At 45.1% G+C, this 24806-nt stretch overlaps 1 protein-coding gene and 1 long non-coding RNA gene across 2 annotated transcripts in view; both read left to right on the top strand.

Moving 5' to 3' along the window:
• The first annotated feature begins 4694 nt into the window (after positions 1-4694).
• On the top strand, positions 4695-7166 carry LOC144694062 (uncharacterized). The gene is made up of 2 exons (XR_013579648.1): positions 4695-5413; positions 6011-7166. It is a non-coding gene; the product is annotated as an uncharacterized LOC144694062 (long non-coding RNA).
• Positions 7167-8736: 1570 nt separating this feature from the next.
• The window catches only part of LOC144694058 (mannan-binding lectin serine protease 1-like), an 86390-nt gene continuing 70320 nt past the window's right edge, over positions 8737-24806 (top strand). Inside the window, exons 1-3 of the mRNA XM_078564421.1 lie at positions 8737-9463; positions 9948-10085; positions 23811-23924. Coding sequence (XP_078420547.1) covers positions 9418-9463; positions 9948-10085; positions 23811-23924 — 298 coding nt within the window. The 5' untranslated portion in view covers positions 8737-9417. The remainder of the gene's footprint in view (positions 9464-9947; positions 10086-23810; positions 23925-24806) is intronic.

Below are 24806 nucleotides of genomic sequence, written 5' to 3'. Positions count from 1 at the left end.
GATTCAGTCATCGGGAATGTGTACACTAACAGGGTTCAGAAATTGGGAATGTATACTGTAACAGGATTCAGTCATCGGGTTTGTGTACACTAACAGGGTTTATTCATCGAGACTGTGTAGGCTAACAGGCTTCGGTAATTGGGAATGTGTACACTAACAGGGTTCAGAAATCAGGATTGTGTACACTAACAGGGTTCAGTCATCGGGAATGTGTACACTAACAGGGTTCAGTCATCGGGAATGTGTACACTAACAGGATTCATTAATCAGGAATGTGTACTCTAATAGGGTTCAGTAATCGGGATTGTGTACACTAACAGGGTTCAGTAATCGGGAACGTATACGCTAACAGGGTTCAGTAATCGGGATTGTGTACACTAACAGGATTCATTAATCGGGAATGTGTACTCTAACAGGGTTCGGTAATCGGGAATGTGTACGTTAACAGGGTTCTGTAATCGGGAATATATACACTAACTGGATTCATTAATCAGGAATGTGTACTCTAATAGGGTTCAGTAATCGGGATTGTGTACACTAACAGGGTTCAATAATCGGGAATGTGTACACTAACAGGGTTCAGTAATTGGGAATGTATACTGTAACAGGATTCAGTCATCGGGATTGTGTACACTAACAGGGTTCATTCATCGAGACTGTGTAGGCTAACAGGGTTCGGTAATTGGGAATGTGTACACTAACAGGTTTCAGAAATAGAGATTGTGTACACTAACAGGGTTCAGAAATCAGGATTGTGTACACTACCAGGGTTCAGTCATCAGGAATGTGTACACTAACAGGATTCATTAATCAGGAATGTGTACTCTAACAGGGTTCAGTAATCGGTATTGTATACACTAACAGGGTTCAGAAATTGGGATTGTGTACGCTAACAGGGTTCAGTAATCGGGATTGTATACACTAACAGGGTTCAGTAATAGGGATTGTGTATGTTAACAGGGTTCAGTAATCGGTATTGTGTACACTAACAGGGTTCAGTAATCGGGATTGTATACACTAATAGGGTTCTGTAATCGGGATTGTGTACACTAACAGGGTTCAGTAATCAGGATTGTGTACGCTAACAGGCTTCAGTAATCGGGATTGTGTACGCTAACAGGGTTCAGTAATCGGGATTGTGTACACTAACAGGGTTCAGTAATCGGGACTGTGTACTGTAACAGGATTCAGTCATCGGGATTGTGTACACTAACAGGGTTCAGTCATCGAGACTGTGTAGGCTAACAGGGATCGGTAATTGGGAATGTGTACACTAACAGGTTTCAGAAATAGAGATTGTGTACACTAACAGGGTTCAGAAATCAGGATTGTGTACACTAACAGGGTTCAGTCATCGGGAATGTGTACACTAACAGGATTCATTAATCAGGAATGTGTACTGTAACAGGGTTCAGTAATCGGGATTGTGTACGCTAACAGGCTTCTGTAATCAGGATTGTATACACTAACAGGGTTCAGTAATAGAGATTGTGTATGCTAACAGGCTTCAGTAATCAGGATTGTGTACGCTAACAGGCTTCAGTAATCGGGATTGTGTACACTAACAGGGTTCAGAAATTGGGAATGTATACTGTAACGGGATTCAGTCATTGGGATTGTGTACACTAACAGGGTTCAGTAATTGGGAATGTATACTGTAACAGGATTCAGTCATCGGGATTGTGTACACTAACAGGGTTTATTCATCGAGACTGTGTAGGCTAACAGGCTTCGGTAATTGGGAATGTGTACACTAACAGGGTTCAGAAATCAGGATTGTGTACACTAACAGGGTTCAGTCATCGGGAATGTGTACACTAACAGGGTTCAGTCATCGGGAATGTGTACTCTAACAGGGTTCAGTAATCAGGATTGTGTACACTAACAGGATTCAATAATCGGGAATGTATACGCTAACAGGGTTCAGTAATCGGGATTGTGTACACTAACAGGATTCATTAATCGGGAATGTGTACTCTAACAGGGTTCGGTAATCGGGAATGTGTACGTTAACAGGGTTCTGTAATCGGGAATGTATACACTAACAGGATTCATTAATCGGGAATGTGTACACTAACAGGGTTCAGTAATCAGGATTGTGTACGCTAACAGGGTTCAGTAATCGGGATTGTGTACACTAACAGGATTCATTAATCGGGAATGTGTACACTAACAGGATTCATTAATCGGGAATGTGTACTCTAACAGGGTTCTGTAATCGGGAATGTGTACGTTAACAGGGTTCTGTAATCGGGAATGTGTACACTAACAGGATTCATTAATCAGGAATGTGTACTCTAATAGGGTTCAGTAATCGGGATTGTGTACACTAACAGGGTTCAGTAATCGGGAATGTGTACACTAACAGGGTTCAGTAATCGGGATTGTGTACACTAACAGGGTTCAGTAATCGGGATTGTGTACGCTAACAGGGTTCAGTAATCGGGATTGTGTACGCTAACAGCATTCAGTAATCGGGATTGTGTACACTAACAGGGTTCTGTAATTGGGATTGTGTACAATCTAGGCCAGATCAGGTAAGGACGGCAGGTTGCCTTCCCAACAGGGTATTGGTGAACCACATGGGTTATTACAACAATCGATATAGTTTCATGGACACCATTACTGAGAGTAGATTTTAATTCCAGATTTATGAACGGATTTTAAATTCCACCAGCTGCCTTGGTGGGTTTTGAACCTATGTCCCCAGAGCATTAGCCTGAGCCTCTGGATTATTCGTCTAGTGACCCCGCTTGTGAGTTCAGTAATCAGGGATGTGTACAGTATTGGAGTCTAGTATTTCGGATGGTGTACAGTATCGGGATCAGTAATCAGAATGGTATACGGTATCGGGGATCAGTAATCAGAATGGTATACAGTATCGGGGATCAGTAACCAGAATGGTATACGGTATCGGGGATCAGTAATCAGAATGGTATACAGTATCGGGGATCAGTAACCAGAATGGTACACGGTATCGGGGATCAGTAATCAGAATGGTATACGGTATCGGGATCAGTAATCAGAATGATATACCGTATCGGGGATCAGTAATCAGAATGGTATACGGTATCGGGGATCAGTAATCAGAATGGTATACGGTATCGGGGATCAGTAATCAGAATGGTATACGGTATCGGGGATCAGTAATCAGAATGGTATACCGTATCGGGGATCAGTAATCAGAATGGTATACAGTATCAGGGATCAGTAATCAGAATGGTATACGGTATCGGGATCAGTAATCAGAATGGTATACGGTATCGGGGATCAGTAATCAGAATGGTATACGGTATCGGGGATCAGTAATCAGAATGGTATACGGTATCGGGATCAGTAATCAGAATGGTATACGGTATCGGGGATCAGTAATCAGAATGGTATACGGTATCGGGATCAGTAACCAGAATGGTATACGGTATCGGGGATCAGTAATCAGAATGGTATACGGTATCGGGATCAGTAATCAGAATGGTATACGGTATCGGGGATCAGTAATCAGAATGATATACCGTATCGGGGATCAGTAATCAGAATGGTATACGGTATCGGGGATCAGTAATCAGAATGGTATACGGTATCGGGGATCAGTAATCAGAATGGTATACGGTATCGGGGATCAGTAATCAGAATGGTATACGGTATCGGGGATCAGTAATCAGAATGGTATACCGTATCGGGGATCAGTAATCAGAATGGTATACCGTATCGGGGACCAGTAATCAGAATGGTATACAGTATCAGGGATCAGTAATCAGAATGGTATACAGTATCGGGGATCAGTATTTGGGCTGGGATATAATATTGTTATGATAAAGCAGTTGATAAAGGAAGAGTTATTTAAATTCCCAGAGGGAAACTTTAAACAACTGTCATAACCTATGTTTTCATTTGGTATGTTTTGAGTTGCAGCTCTAAATACAGGAATAAGACCAGCAGTTCTCGAGAGGTTTCTATATCAAACTAAATGAGACCTTTACTAATTTACAACAAATTAAACACATACACACGGCTATAAATTACTACTATCATAACTTTTAACAAATTCCCTAAATAATCTCCACTAAGGCAACAATAACCAGTAGACTTAAACAGACACCAGGCAAAGCATTTTCACCTCACGAATTCAAAATGAGGTTCCTTTCAATTTCGTTCCTTTGCAGACAGTTGTAGGCTTACAGCTGCTTTGATCTTACATGCCTCTGCTTTTCACACACAAACCCTCTCAGGTTATACCCAGCCTGCCCTTTGAATGAAAATTCTCATTGTATCACCAGGCCCTTTGAACGCCTTTCATAATACTAATTTTATTAGTAATATAAACATTATTTGGTGTCTCCTAGCCAGGTGCAAGATTTCACTCCCACTCTTGAATGCTCTATTCAACAAAATGCAAACATACCTCTACCTCTGTTTACATCTTAAAACTACTATACATCAAAGCACCCAGACTAGCTGGCTTTAATCCAATTAAGACACACACAGACACACCCACAATCTAAACCTCAATTTAAAAAAAAATTCCCGATAATATTATATACATAGCTTCATGACAATATTGAGATTCAGTAATCTCGATGGTATACAGTATTGGGGTTCAGTATTTGGAGTGGTGTACAGTATCGGGGTTCAGTATTTGGGGTGGCGTACAGTATCGGGGTTCAATAATCTCAATGGTGTACAGTATTGGGGTTCAGTATTTGGGATGGTGTACAGTTTCTGGGTTCAGTATTCAGGGTTGTGTACAGTATCAGGGTTCAGTAATCTCAATGGTGTACATTATTGGGATTCAGTAATCTCAATGGTGTACATTATTAGGGTTTAGTAATCTTGATGGTGTACAGTATCAGGGTTCAGTAATCTCGATGGTGTACGATATCGGGATTCAGTAATCGGGCTGTGTACAGTATCGGGATTCAGTCATCGGGATGTGTACAGTATCGGGATTCAGTAATCAGGATGTGTACCATATCGGGGTTCAGTAATCGGGATGTGTACCGTATCGGGGTTCAGTAATCGGGATATGTACAGTATCGGGATTCAGTAATCTCGATGGTGTGCAGTATCAGGGTTTAGTAATCTCTGGTGTACAGTATTGGGGTTCAGTAATCTTGGTGTAAAGTGTCAGGGTTCAGTAACCTCAGTGTACAGTATTGGGGTTCAGTAATCTCGGTGTACAGTATTGGGGTTCAGTAATCTCAGTATAAAGTGTCGGGGTTCAGTAATCTCGGTGTAAAGTGTCGGGGTTCAGTAATCTCGGTGTACAGTATTGGGGTTCAGTAATCTCAGTATAAAGTGTCGGGGTTCAGTAATCTCGGTGTAAAGTGTCGGGGTTCAGTAATCTCGGTGTACAGTGTCGGGGTTCAGTAATCTTGGTGTAAAGTGTCGGGGTTCAGTAATCTCGGTGTACAGTGTCGGGGTTCATTAATCTCGGTGTACAGTATTGGGGTTCAGTAATCTCAGTGTAAAGTGTCGGGGTTCAGTAATCTCGGTGTACAGTATCGGGGTTCAGTAATCTCAGTGTACAGTGTCGGGGTTCAGTAATCTCAGTGTAAAGTGTTGGGGTTCAGTAATCTCGGTGTACAGTGTCGGGGTTCAGTAATCTTGGTGTAAATAAAGTGTTGGGGTTCAGTAATCTCGGTGTACAGTGTCGGGGTTCAGTAATCTCGGTGTACAGTCCACTCTTAGATGTGGTTCCGCGATTGGGCAGCACTTACTGAACAATCCTGGGTGCACTAATAGCTGCACTAACAACCAATTTAAGACAATCAGTTGAGCTCATAACATGGTTCATTTATGCTTGCTCAAAGCAACATACATTTATATGCCTGGGCCCATTTACTGAAAACAAAAGGAACATGTTCAAAAGCAAAGTACCATGGAAGCTGGAAATCTGAAATCAGAACAAAAAATGCTCGAGAAACTCATCAGGTCAGGTAGCATCAGTGGAGAAAAACAGAGTTAACGTTTGGTCATCGACCTGAAACATTAACTCTGTTTCTCTCCACAGGAATATGTTCAAGCTTCGCACATGAACTACCCGGGAGCTTGGGGAGCCTATAGTTCCCCATTCCTTTCTCCATGGCAACACCTCAGCCAATCAGAGTCAATTTGCCAACCAATCAGCACCCTTTTCTCCCATAGTATAAATTGTTGTGATAATTTGAAATTTGACATTCTTGTGTTTGTCTTGATGCATGTAAGATGAAAAGCTTCACCAATGTATCTCTCTTTTCAGCAGGATTCAAGTTCTGTATTACCAAGTGACTATTTTTTGAATAGTTTGGTGTTTTGAATGGTGAAGTTTTTTTATAAATTTGGGTGTTCCCAACCTAACATTAAGCCCATATCCAACCCCAACACCAACTGTATATCCAACCCTAACTCCATATCGAACCCAAATATTAACCCTACATAGAACCCTAACCCAAACCCTATATCAACCTAAACCTTCATTAGCTAAAGTTCAGCTGTAATGATAAAGATCTATTTTGAGCTATAGTCAATCCCAAGGTGCTGTGTATATCAGAACAGAAGGTTAGAAAATCTACTGCAGGATTTATTTCTTAATGTATACATGTAATACTGGAACAATCTGTAACACAGTTTAACTATTTATGATCATAAGCAGATAAACAGACACAATAATAACATTTTGGGGTTTTTTTTATATTCTTTGGTTCCCCTGGTTAATTGTCAAATCCTTTGTTTTTTATTTTTAAGGGAAAGGCTGGACTTTCTTTAACGGCCTGAATCCTGATTTAGGTTTGGTGAAGAGTCCAGCTGGTCATTTTCAGTTGAGAGTAAATCCTGTATATCTGGTCTGTGAAACCAGTAGCAGTGAACACTAACATGCAGACTCCCCGCCACCCCCACAATCAACATCAAAATCAAACGTCATTCCTTTCTCAAGCTTTGGGAAGGCCAGAAGATTGTGTGTCCAAAATATGCCAGGAGCTCCAATCAGCTGATTACTTCCCACTTTCAGGAATCTCCCTAAACCCCTTTACCTTCTTACCACTTTGAGGGTCTTCCTTAAAGCCCAGCCTTTCAATGTAGCTTTTCATAACTCGGAGTCTCTTGCCTTTATTTTAACCTCTTGTTTATCTTCACCCTTCATTCAAACACCTTGTGACATTTTTATACATTAAAGGCATTTTATAAATGCAAGTCTCTGTAGCTGAATCTGAAATCTAGAGGTGATACAGTTTTGCTGTTGATACTGTGACTCTGAGCTCCAACAGCAATGTCACACTGGTTCGTACATTTTAATTGTGAACTTTGTGCTGTTTAGTAGATGATGCCAAGAATGTGAAGCAATCAAAGACTGGAGGAGCTCAGGGGCCAGGAACATGTGAAATTTCCCTTCAGTGCATATCATTGGCTATGAAACTTCTCACTAATTCACTTTAATTTACATGAATGTCAGGCAGGTTCCTTAAAGGGACTTAAGGGGGAGTATTTCCCCCCTCTTCCCCCTCCTCTCCCACCCCTAAGATTCACCCTTTCCTCCTCCTCCACCTATCCAGCCCCCCCACCCCACCAACTCACCTACCTCTGGGCTGCCTTCCCCTACCCTCCCAGAAATTGCATTTCCGACACTAAGGGCGGAATTTTCAGTCCCCATTGGCAGCGGGTGTCATGACGGGCAAGGGGGGAAAGTGGGGAACTATAACAAGACGGCCAAAAATCAGTTTCCCACCATAGTGAACCAGTTTGCGATTGTCTGATGCGCCCGTCAATGGTGGGCACCTTTCCCGCTGTCCAGCGTCGGAAATGTAATTTTAATGCGTTAGCATCTCATCATGGTGCCTGCCCACCGGAATCATCGCCTCCATGCTGGTTCATCCGGGTACAATGCTGTCGTGTTTCACAACTGTACATAAGCGGCGTGCACCTGGCAGGCTCCACTTTCCTCAGGACTTCGAGGTTGATTTGCCTACCTCGCTTCGGGCAGCACTCACAGTCATCAGCGCCAGGCTTCACACACAGCACCACATCACTTTTAGGGGGGGCTCATGGGCAGGTCTCTACCTACCAGATCAGCCGCATGTGGGCGGCTTTTCAATGGCTGCAGGGCTAGGGCTTGCTTGGGGAAGGGGAAGAAGTGGCCTCAGGCAAGGGAAGAGGCTGCAGGTTGAGGGCTGTACTGGGGAAGGAGGGTATCACAGGGTGTGTGTGGGGGACATGTTGATCTGTGCAAGTGGCCTCAGGATGGTCAGGGCTGAGGAGGCAGCCTCCAGAGGAGATGAGGCCAGATGGAGATGTGAGGGTGTGTGTGAGAGAGTGAGTGGTGATGTCCCTTGAGCTGGCAGTGAGTGAGATGCCAGTGAATGTCTGATGGGCTTGTGAGTGTGAGTTTAGAGGGATGAGATGGTTACCTTACCCTGGCGACACGGATGAGATCATTCATCCTCTATCTGCAATGGATGGCAAACCTCTTCTGTGCAGCGTTGGCACTGATCACCACAGCCATCGCCTACCAAGCCAGAGTGGTGAGACTGATGGGCCTCCTGCAGCCAGAGCGGGGCTAGAGGACATCACGGCAAACCTCCACAGTATCCAGAAGGCAAAGGGAAACATCACTGAAAAGTGCGCATGTGGCTACAGTTTAAATATGGTGCCCTGCATGAGGAAGCGGTGAGGTAACAGTGGGCAAATTGGAGACCACCCACCAGTGAGATGACATGTTCCCTGTGGCTGCATTTCAGCATGCGTTTCATGCCGTTAATTGGCTAGCATGAAATCATGGTCAGGGCCTGATCGCAGGCGGTGGACCATTGTGTGCCTGCTCCCAGGCCCACCCGCCGAGGGGAAAATCCAGCCCAAGGAAATGTTTCCTGGAGAATAAGGGAGACTTGGAGATGGTGGAAGCAGGAGCTGAGTCATTTCTCAGCCTCTGACCTTCTCTCGTAGCCACAACATTTAAATGGATGATCCAGTGAGCTCCCACTGAGAGCACTGTGCAGTGAGAGTGACCAGTGAGAATCACCATTGAGGGTGACCAGTGAGAATGCCTTTCTGACTGGGAAGGATGTTGAGCTTTGAGTCCTTGTCTGACTCTGGTTGGAATACCCCCTGGTAAACAAAGCAGATACAAGATAATGGAACATGAGTAGGTGCAAATAATCCAATCCATGGTGAGGTCACTCGTTGCCACATTGAGCAGGCAAAGCCTGTTCACTGGTTTTCTCTCTGGATCAGCACCCTCATCTTTATCAGCTATTAAGAAAATGTGCATTTATCCAGAGCTTCATCACATCTGGGAGGATGTTATAGACAATTTCATGTCCGGTGAGTGATTTTTTTGGACAGCAGTTACTGTTATGTAGGTAATTAACACTGATGCTGGAGAGGAAACGACGACATCACCTCAACCATTGTGGCATTGGCAACGAGTTGTGATCTCTCAACTTCATGAACCACAGAAGGATGTGTGGAGGCAAGAGTCTTAAGGGGACTGGTGAGCAGGATTTACAAAGATTTCTAACTGAATGACATTATCCATTTCCCGGTGCACGGTAATGAGGCGCCTTCATGTTTGCATCTACAATTGAGATATGAGTGCATTGCACTTACCGTGAAGCACTGTTACGTTGATCTAGCTAACCTTTCCGTTCCTCAGTAACACATATTCACACACACACACTCACTCACTCACTCACACACTCTCGCATGGCATGTCTACTTAATTGCTGCTTTAGGGAAATATTTAAAGCGTAGGTTTTCAGTTCAATGCATGTGATGGGCACCTCAAATCTTCACCTTGTGACTTGCCCACCGCGAGTGCATGTGACCCTTTCCCGCAAAGTGTCAGGGCCTCACACAGTTGGGTGAAGCTAATAATCTTGTGACTAATCTTGTCTTGTTTGTTCCTCTGTCTCAGCATATTATTTTGTGCTCAATTCTCATTGTAAATTGAACTTGTTCTGTGTGAAACATTTCAGTGTGTGGGAAACCAAGAATAAGCAGGTCATCAATCCAGCCTAAAATAGCACAAGGGAAAGTCGTGTCGAAAGGATCATCGCCCTGGGTTGCAATGTTGTCAAAGAATGGGATTCCTTTCTGTGGAGGCTCTTTACTTGGTGAGTGAAGCTAACTGTTTACATTATCATTAGCATCCTCTCTAGAAGAATGGACTGTTCAGACACAATCGTGGAGGTTGGGTCAGTGAATATACTCAAAGCTTAGTTAGACAGATTTTTGATTGACAAGAGAGTCAAGGGTTATGGGGGACAGAGAGGGAAGTGGAGTTGAGACCAGAATTAGATCAACAATGATCTCACTGAAGGGTGGAGCAGGCTCGAGGGGCTGAATGGCCTCCTCCTGCTCCTAATTCTCTTAGCTCACTTCAGCATTTAGGCAGGCTTACCTGAAACTGCTCTCCTAATTTGGTGATGTTACAGTTGGATCTAATGTGGGGTGAAGTTGGGCTGTTTGGCTTAAATGTTGGCTGTGAAATGGAGGGCAAAGCAGCCACACCCCAATGACACTGAGACGCGTGCATTGTAGGCTTAACCAATATTCAGATGCCCTGAGACACTGCTCCATAATTTCGTTGGCCCTTATGCATACGCTACTTAGGGGCCTAACAATGTGTTTAAGAACCTACTCCAATATTCAGATCTTCTGAGTCCTAACCAACAGGTGTTAAAGAGCTGTCAGCAAAGAGGAACTTTTAAAATGTTAATAGTTTAATATGGAGCCAGAGCAGCAGAAATGCATCCCTTGACTCCACAGCACCTTCAATGGGATATAGCATGGGCTTGCACCACTTGCTCCCCCCCTACCCACCACGCCCACCCCCACCCTAGTTACCCTCTTTCTTGCCCGCCACCCTGGCCTCTCCCCTCTTCCCCAACTCCCTTGATCTACCTGACAGCTGCTGTCAATGTCATGGCCAAGCCAGCCTGATGTCATCGGCAGCTCAGCAGAATAACAATGAGTCTCGAGTACAAAAACAGAATTACCTGGAAAAACTCAGCAGGTCTGGCAGCATCGGCGGAGAAGAAATCAGTTAACGTTTCTGATTTGAAACGTTAACTGATTTCTTCTCCGCCGATGCTGCCAGACCTGCTGAGTTTTTCCAGGTAATTCTGTTTTTGTTTTGGATTTCCAGCATCCACAGTAGCTTTTAGCTTTTTGTTTTTATCAATAAGTCTCAGTCTTAGTTCTGCAAGATTCCTGAGAACATCTCCCTCCACCCCTCCTCCCCGCCCCCACCGAACTGAACAAAATGTCACCCCCTCCCACTTTGCTAGCTTCTCATCTTCCAAAACTGAAACTGCCCCAACTCTACAGAATTGCTGAAATTCAGTCTGGTGTGCATCAGTGGCCAGTCCAGAATCCTGCAGTTACAGCTTCCCAATCCAAAGTCTCCAATCTCCAAGTCTCCAGTTCCCAATCCTCAGGTCGCCTGTACCAATGAGCCCAAGTGGATAAACTAGATATCTGGTCATCTGTTTCTGCTGATACAGTTCCCAGATGTGCTCATTATGAATGCCTGGCTGAGCTCAAAGACTTACAAATGCATTTGCTCAGCGAGGGTCTGTTTGGACAAACTGAGGCGGAGTGTTTATTTTGCTTGATTGACATTTTTATGAGGCTATAATAAATTATTCTTTCTGTGATCTCTTTTATCAATGTACGTTTCTTTGGATAAGATTAAGAGGTGTGAAGCGGGTAAAACCTTTGTTACTGATACTACAACAGCCCTGTCTGATTAAAGGGTTATAGGAATGGCAGTTTTTTTAGAGCAGATTTCTGTTTTTTTTCCCTCTGCAATTCAACACTTGCCATTGTTATTATATAGCTCATTTGTTCTGTACATAGTGCATACTGGGTGACTGGGCATGGAGGGGACATGGGAACACTGAGGGAGAATTTTGTTAAATAAATTCTTTCATGGGTTGTGGGTGTCGCTGGCAAGGCCAGCATTTGTTCCCCATCCCTAATTGTTCTTGAAGCGAATGGCTTGCTCGGCCATATCAGAGGGCAGTTTAGACTCAACCACATGTAGGTCAAACCAGGTAAAGGTGGCAGATTTCCTTCTCTAAAGGATGCTAGTGAACCAAATGGTTTTTACAACAATCGACAGTGGTTTCGTGATCACTATTATTCAGACTAGCTTTCTTTCCAGATTTTAAAAAATTAGTTGAATTAACTTCCACCAGCTGCTATGGTGGGATTTGAACCCATGTCGCAGGTGCATTTACCTGGGCCTCTGGATTACAGCTCCAGTGACATTACCACTACACCACCATCTCTATTACATGGAGGGTATTGGTGGATGGGGGAATGAGATTGTGTAATGGGTGGGGGGATAGAGTGCCTATAACTGCTTTTAATACAAGGGAACTGAGGCGGGCCTTCTAACCAGCCTGCCTCGGCACTTAGCTGGCCCCATGGCTGCCTACAATCTGCTTCCAGGGTTGGTGGGCCCAACACGCATCTGCCCCCCGTCTCCCTGGAGCGAGGATGTGCATCAGCGAGCTGCTTTAAACTGAGGTGGGTCTGCCGAGTCAGGAAATTTCCAGAGCGACCTGCCTTGATAGCGAAAATCCATCCCTAAGTGTCTAAATGGAGGAAAGGAACAGAGGGGTCATGGAAGGTACAGACAACAGGTCATTCAAATTGGTGGTGCAGGTAAATAAGGCCATAAAAATGTCAAACAAATCCACCATCCCTTCCCCTTTCAACCTTTCCCACTCACGCTTACCACTTTCTACCATCAACCCCTCCCCTTTCCCCACCTCCTCTCCTCTCCCTCATGCTCCCACATCTCTCATCCCTCACCCTCTCCCCTTTTCCTCCTTGCCCCATCCCTTCTTCCCCACCCCTACCCTTTCACCTCATTCCATCCCCTTTCCACCTTCACCATTCCCCTTCCCCTTCACACCCTCTGTTCTCCTCCAACACCCTCTCCCCTTTTGCCCTTGAAAGAATCCTGGGGAACTCCTGCTTTGGGATTTTTGCTAATTAACAACAACAACTGAAATACAATGACTGGTTTGACACTTTCATTTCATTGGCACACTGAGTGCTATTTTTATACAATTTGTAATACCTCCTGGGTAAAATTAGTTGAGAGGTGACTTGGTAGGGCATTATGCTTTGGACTTTTGATAGTGCAGAACTTGAATATTGCTGAAAAAAACAGACATCAAAGAATCACACAGTGCAGAAGAGAACCTTCGGCCCATCGAGTCTGCACCGACACGTGAGAAACACCTGAACTACCTACCTAATCCCATTTACCAGCACTTGGCCCATAGCCTTGAATGTTATGACGTGCCAAGTGCTCATCCAAGTACTTTTTAAAGGATGTGAGGCAACCCGCCTCCACCATCCTCCTAGGCAGCGCATTCCAGACCGTAACCACCCTCTGGGTAAAAAAGATTTTCCTCACATCCCCCCTAAGCCTCCTGCCCCTCACCTTGAACTTATGTCCCCTCGTGACTGACCCTTCAACTAAGGGGAACAGCTGCTTCCTATCAACCCTGTCCATGTCCATCATAATCTTGTACACCTCGATCAGGTCGCATCTCAGTCTTCTCTGCTCCAGTGAAAACAACCCAAGTCTATCCAACATCTCTTCATAACTTAAATGTTTCATCCCAGGCAACATGCTGGTGAATCTCCTCTGCACCCCCTCCAATGCAATCACATCCTTCCTATAATGTGGCGACCAGAACTGCACACAGTACTCCAGCTGTGGCCTCACCAAGGTTCTATACAACTTCAACATGACCTCCCTACTTCTGTAATCTATTCCACGATTGATAAAGGCAAGTGTCCCATATGCCTTTTTCACCACCCCACTAACATGCCCCTCCACCTTCAGAGATCTATGGACACACACGCCAAGGTCCCTTTGTTCCTCAGAACTTCCTAGTGTCATGCCGTTCATTGAATACTTCCTTGTCAAATTATTCCTTCCAAAGCGTAAGCACTTTTCAGGGTTAAATTCCATCTGCCACTTTTCTGCCCATTTGACCATCCCGTCTATATCTTCCTGTAGCCCAAGACACTCAGCCTCACTGTTAATCACCCGGCCAACCTTTGTATCATCCGCAAACTTACTAATCCTACCCCCCCATAGTCATCTATGTCGTTTATATAAATGACAAATAATAGGGGACCGAGCACAGATCACTGTGGTACGCCACTGGACACTGGCTTCCAGTCACTAAAGCATCCTTCTGTCGTCACCCTCTGTCTCCTACAACTAAGCCAATTTTGAATCCACCTTATCAAATTACCCTGTATCCCATGTGCATTTGCCTTCTGTATAAGTCTCCCATGTGGGACCTTGTCAAAGGCTTTGCTGAAATCCATATAAACTACATCAACTGCACTACCCTCATCTACACACCTGGTCACCTCCTCAAAAAATTCAATCAAATTTGTTAGGCATGACCTCCCTCTGGCAAAGCCATGCTGACTATCCCTGATCAAACCTTGCCTCTCCAAGTGGAGATAGATTCTTTCCTTCAGAATTTTTTTCCAATAGTTTCCCTACCACTGACGTGAGACTCACTGGCCTGTAGTTCCCTGGCTTATCTCTACAATATTTCTTGAATAGCGGAACCACATTATCTGTTCTCCAGTTCTCTGGCACCTCCCCTGTGGCCAGAGAGGAATTAAAAATTTGGGTCAGAGCCCCTGCGATCTCCTCCCTTGCCTCCCTCAGCAGTCTGGGACACAAATCATCCAGACCTGGAGATTTGTCCACTTTTAAGCCTGCCAACACCTCCAATACCTTGTCACTCGCTATATCAACTTGCTCAAGAGCCTCGCAGTCTCTCTCCCCGAGTTCGATACCTTCATCCTCATTCTCTTGGGTGAAGACGGGTGTGAAGTATTCGTTCAAAACTCTAGCAATGTCCTCTGGCTCCACCCATAGATTGCCCCCTTGGTCCCTTATGGGCCCTACCCTTGTTGAAGCTTTTTGTCTTTCACTCATCAGGACGTTTTGCAAGAATACCAATACAAGGGGAAAACAACAAATTACACTGAATGAGGAGAGAGTGCTGATTGGTTGGTAAGTAGACTCTGATTGGTAGAGATGTTGCCATGGAGAATGCACCAGTGATGGTGATTGGCAGTTAACTGCCAAGCATTCTTTGAAATTTAAACAGGCAGCTTGACCCTGATTGGTCAAGACATTGTCCTGAGGAATGAGTCAATGAATGGCTGTCACCTATTTTGTTTAGCTGAAACAGGTGCACTGTATGTACACGTTCTTTCTGTCTGCAAAGAACAGGGCCCTGTGTATTAATATCTGTAACTTCCAGTACAGGCAAATGCACCACATTGCGAGCCTGACTGACAATCTTAAATTGGCTGTCAGCGTTATTTTTAGCACACTGAGGATTTTCACGCAAATAGGAATTTCAGTGCCAGTGTGATGCTAGGTATGTAGGCTGTACGTCCCAAAGACTGCTGGATCGCATCAAACAGCATGTCCCAACTGCTGTTCACAATGGGCAGGGTATTGATCTTGCCCAAGCCCATGCTTGCAAAACTCAAAACACAGTGTCCAACATTAGATGTGATTCCACGATCTGACAACATTTGCTAAAAATCCTCAGTGTGCTAAGTATTATGCTGACAACCAATTTAAGATCATCAGTCGGGCTTGCAGCGTGGTACTTTTGTGTGTAATGAAAACTACATATACTAATACACGGGGCCCTGTTCTTTGCAGACAGAAATAACATGTATACACATTGCGCCAGTTTCAGCTAAACAAAATAAGTGACAGCCATTCGCTGACTCATTCCTCAGGGCAATGCCTTGACCAATCAGGGTCAAGCTTCCTGGTTTAAATTTCAAACAATGCTTATCAGTTAATTGTCAGTCACCATCACTGGTGCATTCTCCATGGCAATACCTCTACCAATCAGAGTCTACTTGCCAACCAATCAGCATTCTCTTCCCATACAGTATAAATTGTTGTTTTCTCCTTGTAATGGTATTCTTGTGAAGTGTTCTAACGTGCATGGGTACAGGGAAAAGGCAATGGCACTAGGTGATAATGCTCATTTGGAGAGCTGGTGCAGACATGATAGGCCGAATGGCCTCTTCTGTGACGTTAAAATTCTGTGATTCTGAGTGCAAGACAGGAAAGCTTTGACTTTTCTCTTTTTTCAGCAATACTTTGGAAACAGACGAAAGGCAGAGCTCAGCAGGAATGTAGCAGGACTGAGAATAGGCATCCTGCTATGTGGGAACAGGGAAATAAACAGCTCCCGGAGACAGAGAAATCAATAGTGCCTTGACGAGGCACCTGGGTGTCAAGGTCACCATCTTTTCACTGCCTTGGGTTAAATCAGTCTCCACAGACTCTGATATTGAAAAGGAATAGGAGGGACTTCCCTGCAGTATAAGGATCTAAGTATAATATGAGACTGAGTACAGTACCACCCACACTGTGATGTAAGAAGTCACATGATCCAGACCCAGGGTCAGTGTGGTGTTGAGCAGAGATAGTGTAGACCTAAGAATGGAGACAGCTCCTAGCTTGTACCCTGTACATGTGGAAATAATTCTAGTAGTTAATAAAGGCTTACAGTTGACCTACACTATGGAGATTTCTTTAAGACATACCGATCTGTAACCAACACCCTCCCAACATGTTGCAGCAATGGAATAAAAACCCAGAACCTCACTAAAATGTAGAGACAAACCGAAATGCGTGAAGACTGAGAAAAATTCAACAAAGCATTCTGACCTGAAAAGAAGCTCCTAAAGAAGTAGAGGCATGGAGGAAAAAATCACCAAAGTATGTTCCAGAGAAAGGCCTGGAAGCTGAATGCAGAGATTTAAGCTTCCTTACTGCAGTAGAAGATTCCATTGAATCTCCTTTGGAAGTGCAGCTTCAGAGTGTAAACTCGACAGAACCTACAAGGGTGAGCTAAACCTTGTAAAATTCCAGGCTGCAGTAAGTCCTGACAACCCAAAGGACTGCCATTTGATAGAAACTTGTCACTAAAACCCAATCTCTGAGTTGGAGCCTGAAAATGGGGTGTGCGACCGAGAAAAAAGGAGAAATAATTAATTTAATATTTAGGGAACATCGCGACTGTCCAACTCAGTAATAAAAAAACAAGCAGAAACTCCAATTCGACCCACTCAACGGTTTACAAAGTAAACAGATGAACAAAATAATTCTGCAGGCAGCCTATCCACACAGCCATTGTTAACTTTTTTTCTCAAGAAGAGCGCTATCAACATTTTGAGAAACCCACAAAAACCAGCCGCATAGGAAATCCCTTTGTCTCCAAGTGAATAATGACACCATCTTGGAATTCAGACAGCTCTTAAAGGAACACATCTACTTTAAAAAATTTTAACATGGATCATGAATCCTCACTTCCAGGTCAATTCAGGCTAATCCAAGGCCCAGACCAATCACAAAATTGGGGAATTTGGAGGAAATGATTCTTAAGACACAGCATTGCTACAGGTTTAAAAAGAAAGTCAGATGAAAAGCAGGTGAACATGCTGCTTTACTCGATAGGCCCAATTGTAAACATCATTGTAAGACAAGGGTATTAATGAATCATCTACAAAGTTCGAAGAGGTACTAAAATCATTCACCATTTATTTCAATCTAAGAAGCAATAAAACACTTGAAAGAGTTAAATTCAATAAGAGAGTCCAACTGCCAGGGGAACCAGTCAGTTCATTCATCAATGATCTGTACAAGATGATAGAAGGTTGTGAATACGGAGATTCAAAGTCCAAACTCATCAGAATCAGAATAGTAGTAGGAGTAACAGATGATGCACTCTCTGACTTCCTACAGGGAAAAGAAATTTCTAACCCGGGAAAGGCAATCCAGATGGTTAGACAGTCAGAACTATGTGAGCAGCACAGGACAATCTTAAGGGGAGAGAGTGAAACATGGTGCAGAGGCCAACTCTCAGTCCACCGTGTCAGGCCACAAAGACACAGAGACATTCTAAATCAGGGAAGGGAACTCCCAAACCAGCCAGCAAAGTGACCATGCCAGCAGTATGGAGTGAAGTGCCCTCACAGGCAAGATCAATGTCCTGTAAGCACAGCCCAATGGTTCCAATACAACAGGATTGAACACTATGGAAAACTGTGCAAGACAAAAACTCTGAATGCACAGAAGGCCCAAAGATTATCCACGAGATTGAGACTGCGAGCCTGGGAGAGACACAGCTATGCTTCTTGGGTGAGGTCAAAGATCTTGGTTTCTCATTTTGGAATGTGGACATCTCTGTCAATGGCCTTTTAACAAATGTTAAATTAGACACAGAGGCAGCGTAACAGTCCTGTTGGACAAAGAACCACGGCTAAAAGACCTCTAGCTTGGAACAACAGACTATATGGGCCCAAAGACTTCCGGTCATAGGCATGATTCTGGAACCACTAAGGTATGGTGGCAAACAAATCTTCGAGCTGATGTAGGCCATCTGTAACCAGCCCTTTTCTCTCATGAGCAGAGATGCCTGTGTCGCCCTGGATCTCCTCAAAATGGTAGAAAATGTCAAGACAATCATTGTGGTTAATCATACAGACCTGCACATTTCTGAGTATCCAAATAAAAAGGAATATCCTGTTTGGGACTTGAGCTCTGAACTTTCTTCTCTCTTTGAAGAGCATGTTTGTTCTCATTACAGGTCCCAGAAAACCCTCAATGGTCAGACCAGCCAACAACCCAGGAGGTAACCATAATGCCTCCAGTGGAAGAGGTAAAAGAGAGTGACCAGCAGACTGATGAGTCTCAACCTCCGGCCCCAATAATGGTACAGTAGGTCAACACTGCAACCACATGGACTACAGCGGTTCAAGAAGGCAGCCTCACCACCACCTTCTCAAGGGCAATTAGGAATGAGCAATAAATGCTGGCCTAGCCAGAGAAGCCCACATCCTGTAAATGAATTTAAAAAAATATGCTACAACTCACAGCCAGCGTGTCAAAGCCACAAATGATGCTGGAACCTGGTAGCAGCCGTTCATTGCCGACAACGTAACAGAGGTGAGTGTACCACTAAACCGCATCCTAGCCACAGGAATGCTCATCCTCCACCACACAGGGCATCGACGCAACCCACATGAGGAAGGAGAAAGTGAAAGAAGCGACAAGGAGATGAACACAATGTTCATCCACCCGGCAAAAAACAAGTTAGAGTCGCAGCAACCACAAATCAACAAAACAGCCAAACCAACCGAGTGCGGTTCAACACGAAGGAATGGAAGAGAAGGCTGAAGGCAAACCCAGAGACCAGCTCGACCTGGTGACCAATAGGAAGAACCATCAATGGCAGAGCCCATCACTCATCCCACAGAACTGCGGGAGAGAGAGACACAGAAGGGTTCTGAGGCCTCCAAACCACCTGAACCTTTAAATTCAAGCACTTGAAGGGGGAGATGGGGTAGCAATAACGTAGGACTAGTGAGAATGTAGTGATCGTGATAAATGTAATGATAATGCTAAGGTAGTAATAAAGATAATATAGTAATGAAGATAATGTAGTAACTACAATGTAAAGATATAGGGCTGATAAAAACAAGGGAGGTGATGGTGTAGTAGTATTGTCACTGGACTAGCGATCTAGAGACCCAGGGTAATGCCCTGGGGACCTAGGTTTGAATCCCGCCACAGCCGATGGTGGAATTTCAATCCAAAAATCTGGAATTAAAAGTCTAATTGACTATGAAACCATTGTCAATTGTTGTAAAAACTCATCTAGCTCACTAATGTCCTTTAAAGAAGGAAATCTGCTGTCCTTACCTGGTCTGGCCTACATGCAACTCCAGACCCACAGTGATGTGGTTGACTCTTAAATGCCCTTTGAGCAAGTCACTCATTTGTAACAAACTACTACAGAGTCACAAAAAAGGAATGAAACTGGACGGACCACCCAGCATCAACCTAGTCGCTGGAAATGACAACAGCACACTCAGCCCTGTCGACCCTGCAAAGTCCTCCTTACTAACATATGGGGGCTATTGCCAAAATTGGGAGAGCTGTCTCACAGACTAGTCAAGCAACTGCCTGATATCCTCACGCAATCATACCTTACAGATAATGTCCCAGGCACCTCCATCACCATCCCTGGGTATGTCCTGTCCCACCAGCAGGACAGACCCAGCAGAGCAGCACAGTGTTATACTGTCGAGAAGGAGTTGAGAAGCACTTGAGAGTGAAAAGGGTGCAGAATGTACTGTGGGTGGGGGACGTCAATGTTCAAGGGCAGAATTTTACATTACCGCTGTCGGCAATGAGGTTTATAATGGCCCCAAGAATGGCTCGGCAGCACCACTACTGACCAAGCTGGCAGAGTCCTAAAGGACTCAGCAAGTAAAAGCTGCTAGACTGGATCTGCAGCAGGTGGTGAGGGAACCAACAAAGGGGAAAAAGATACTTGACCTCATCCTCACCAACCTACCTGCCACAGATGCATCTGTCCTTGACAGTATCGGTAGGAATGACCACTGCACAGTCGCTGTGGAGACAAAGTCCTGCCTTCACATTGAAGATACCCTCCATTGTGTTGTGTGGCACTACCACCATGCTAAATGGGATAGATTTCAAACAGATCTAGCAACTCAAGACTGGGCATCCATGAGGCATTGTGGGCCATCAGCAGCAGCAGAATTGTACTCGAACACAATCTGTAACCTCATGGCCCGGCATATTCCCCACTCTACCATTACCATCAAGCCAGGGGATCAACCCTGGTTCAATGAAGAGTGCAGGAGGGCATGCCAGAAGCTGCACAAGGCATACCTAAAAATGAGGTGTCATCCTGGTCAAGCTATAACACAGGACTACTTGTGTGCCAAACAGCATAAGCAGCAAGTGATAGACAGAGCTAAGCGATCCCACAACCAACAGATCAGATCTAAGATCTCCAGTCCTGCCACATCCAGTCATGAATGGTGGTGGACAATTAAACAACTCACTGGAGGAGGAGTCTCCACAAATATCCCCATCCTCAATAATGGAGGAGCCCAGCACATCAGTGCAAAAGATAAGGCTGAAGCATTTGCTACAATCTTCAGCCAGAGGTGCCAAGTGGATGATCCATCTTAGTCTCCTCCAGATGTCCCCAACATCACACATGCCAGTCTTCAGCCAATTCAATTCACTCCACGTGATATCAAGAAACAGCTGAAGGCACTGGATACTGCAAAGGCTATGGGCCCTGACAATATTCCGGCAATAGTACTGAAGACTTGTGCTCTAGAACTTGCCGCACCCCTAGCCAAGCTGTTCCAGTACAGCTACAACACTGGCATCTACCCGGCTATGTGGAAAATTGCTCCGGTATGTCCTGTATACAAAAAGCAGGACAAATCCAACCCGGCCAATTCAGCCCCATCAGTCTACACTCTATTATCAATAAAGTAATGGAAGGGGTTATCAACAGTGACCCCTTCCAACAAGCGGCACTTGCTTAGCAATAACCTACTCTGCCCAGTTTGGGTTCCGCCAGGGCCACTCAGATCCTGCCCTCATTACAGCCTTGGTTCAAACATGGACAAAAGAGCTGAATCCCTGAGGTGAGGTGATAGTGACTGCCCTTGACATCAAGACAGCATTTGACCAAGTGTGGCATCAAGGAGCCCTAGCAAAACTAGAGTTAATGGGAATCAGGGGGAAAACTCTTCATTGGTTGGATCATACCTAGCACAAAGGGAGACGGTTGTGGTTGTTGGAAGTCAGTCATCACAGCTCCAGGACATCACTGCAGGAGTTCCTCAGGATAGTGTCCTCAACCCAACCATCTTCAGCTGCTTCATAAATTACCTTCCTTCCACCATAAGGTCAGAAGTGGGGATGTTCACTGATGATTACACAATGTTCAGCACCATTCGTGACTCCTCAGATACTGAAGCAGTCTATGTCCAAATGCAGCAAGACCTGGACAAAATCCAGGCTTGGGCTGACAAGTGGCAAGTAACATTCACACCACACAGGTGCCAGGCAATGACCATCTCCAACAAGAGAAAATCAATGGCATTACCATCACTGAATACCCAACTATCAACATCCTGGGGGTTACCATTGACCAGAAACTGAACTGGACCAGTCATATAAATACTGTAGCTACAAGAGCAGGTCAGAGGCTAGGAATTGTGCGACGAGTAACTCACCTCCTGACTCCCTAAAGCCTGTCCATCATCTACAAGGGACAAGTCAGGAGTGTGATGGAGTACTCCTCACTTGCCTGGATGAGTGCAGCTCCCACAACACTCAAGAAGCTGGACGCCGTCCAGGACAAAGCAGCCTGCTTGATTGGCACCACATCCACAAACATTCACTCCCTCCCACCATTGACACACAATAGCAGCAGTGTGTACCATCGACAAGATGCACTGCAGGAATTCACTAAGGCTCCTTCGACAGTACCTTCCAAACCCACAACCACTACCACCTAAAAGGACAAGGGCATCAGGAAGATGGGAAAACCACCTCCTAGAAATTCCCTTCCAAGCCTGACTTGGAAATATATCGCCGTTCCTTCACTGTCACTGGGTCAAAATCCTGGAACTCCCTTCCTAACAGCACTGTGGGTCTACCTACACCACATGGACTGCAGAGGTTCAAGAAGGCAGCTCACCACCACCTTCTCAAGGGCAACTAGGGATGGGCAATAAATGCTGGCCCAGCCAGTGAAGCCCACATCCCATGAATGAATAGAAAAAAGATATTAAGTAAACTAGTATAACTCCAAATACATTGGATAAAGGTGGGGGAGGTGTAGTATAAGGATCTGGCATATATAGGGTTAATATGGGACTGAGTACAGCACTGTCCATGAGAAAACACATGCTCCAAAGCCAGCATCAGGGCGCTGTTGAGCAGAGATGCCTATAGACATGAGCAGGGAGTTAGATTCTAGCTCGTACCCTTTACTGTACATGTTTAAATAATGCTAGTAGTTAATAAAGACTTACTGTTAACTTACAGAAGACTATGGAGACTTCTTTAAGACACACTGCTCTGTAACCAACACCCTCGCAATATTCCCTCGAGGGCAGGTCAGAAGGAGGAGAGGGTAGGGTCTATCTCTCAGACCTTATAGGAGAATGGTGCTGGCAGAGCGCCTACCAGGGATTGTTTACATGGAGATCACATTTTTTTCCCAGAGTGTGCTGGTAATGCTGCTGCATTTTGATGTTACTGCACAGTCATTGACATGTGTCAGGTCTTAACTATACTGAGTGAAATATAACCATTGTCACCAATAAGGGTTATTACCTTGAATCACTCCCTGGACCCTGAAATCCAACACCCTCATACCCTCCCTCTGCCACCCTCATCCCCTCCATTACACATCACTCCTCTGCTTTTCCACCTCACTCCCTCCTTTACCCATTGTTGATGCTCTGACCAAATTCTAATTTCTCCTCATGATCCCTCATCTTCCCCAGTAGACTGGAGTCGACTGAACTCTTCCCATTGGACGAGAAATGGAGAGCAGTGGGTCAGTGATCCAATTTAATCCCCCATTTTACTAACACAAGGTTTACCCCTGCCTGGTCCAACCTTGCCTGATTTACCCCGATTACTTTCCCACAATTTACCTGATTTACCCCTTTGCTGGATTTTGCCTCGGTCCGATTTCCCCCCCACCTGATTTAGCAACCCCCCCACCACTGTTCCTCACCTCGATAACATCAGAGCCAGTTTTGTTGAGTGGTTCACCACTCTCTGGCTCAGTCTAGAAGGACAAGGAGTTTGTTGTTTTTTTAATTTAAGAGAAATCAAAAAAAATCATTGTAATTAACAACTAATCCACCTGCTTTTGCTTGTGCTATAGGAGAGAAATGGATCATAACAGCAGCTCATTGTCTTCATCCTCCCTACGACCCCGACAATCCAAATCTCAGCAGCTTCGAGCTCATTAACGTCACATCATTTAAAGTTGTTTTAGGTTAGTATTTGCATATTCCAAGTCCAATGGTACTGTACAAGGCAACATTGCCGAGCCAGTCCAGAACCATTCCAGACCCAGACCAGACCCTGTCCTGAGCCAGACCAGAACCAGTCCAGACCCAGTCCAGAGCCAGACAAGAACCAGTCCAGAACCAGCCCAGACCCAGCCCACAGCCAGTCCAGAGACATTCTGACCCAATCTAGAGCTAGTCCAGACCCAATCGAGCCAGACCAGAGCCACTCCCAGTCCAGACCCAGACCAAAACCAGTCCAGACCCAATCCAGAGCCAGACCGGGCCCAGGGACAGTGAGGTTAGTGTGAATATCTCACTGACGGATCAAAATTAATGGGTGAAACCATGTACACAGCATAAGACTCACACACTGTCCCAGCTACCAAAGACCCGCCCACACCCGCCCGTGCACACATTCCACCCAGTCTAATCCCACTCTCCCCCTCACTCCCCACACTCTTTAACATCCCACCCAGTCTAATCCCACTCTCCCCCTCACTCCCCGCACTCTTTAACATCCCACCCAGTCTAATCCCACTCTCCCCCTCACTCCCCACACTCTTTAACATCCCACCCAGTCTAATCCCACTCTCCCCCTCACTCCCCGCACTCTTTAACATCCCACCCAGTCTAATCCCACTCTCCCCCTCACTCCCCACACCCTTTAACATCCCACCCAGTCTAATCCCACTCCCCCCCACTCCCCCCACCCTTTAATATCCCACCCAGTCTAATCCCACTCTCCACCTCACTCCCAACAGCCTTTAATATCCCACCCAGTCTAATCCCACTCTCCACCTCACTCCCCACACCCTTTAATATCCCATCAAGTCTAATCCCACTCTCCCCCTCACTCCCGACACTCT

This window comes from Cetorhinus maximus, chromosome 19 (assembly GCF_964194155.1).
Source record: "Cetorhinus maximus chromosome 19, sCetMax3.hap1.1, whole genome shotgun sequence".
Lineage (NCBI taxonomy): Eukaryota > Metazoa > Chordata > Chondrichthyes > Lamniformes > Cetorhinidae > Cetorhinus > Cetorhinus maximus.
The sequence above is the reverse complement of the archived record's forward strand: the minus strand, read 5'-3'. Positions and strand labels throughout refer to the sequence as shown.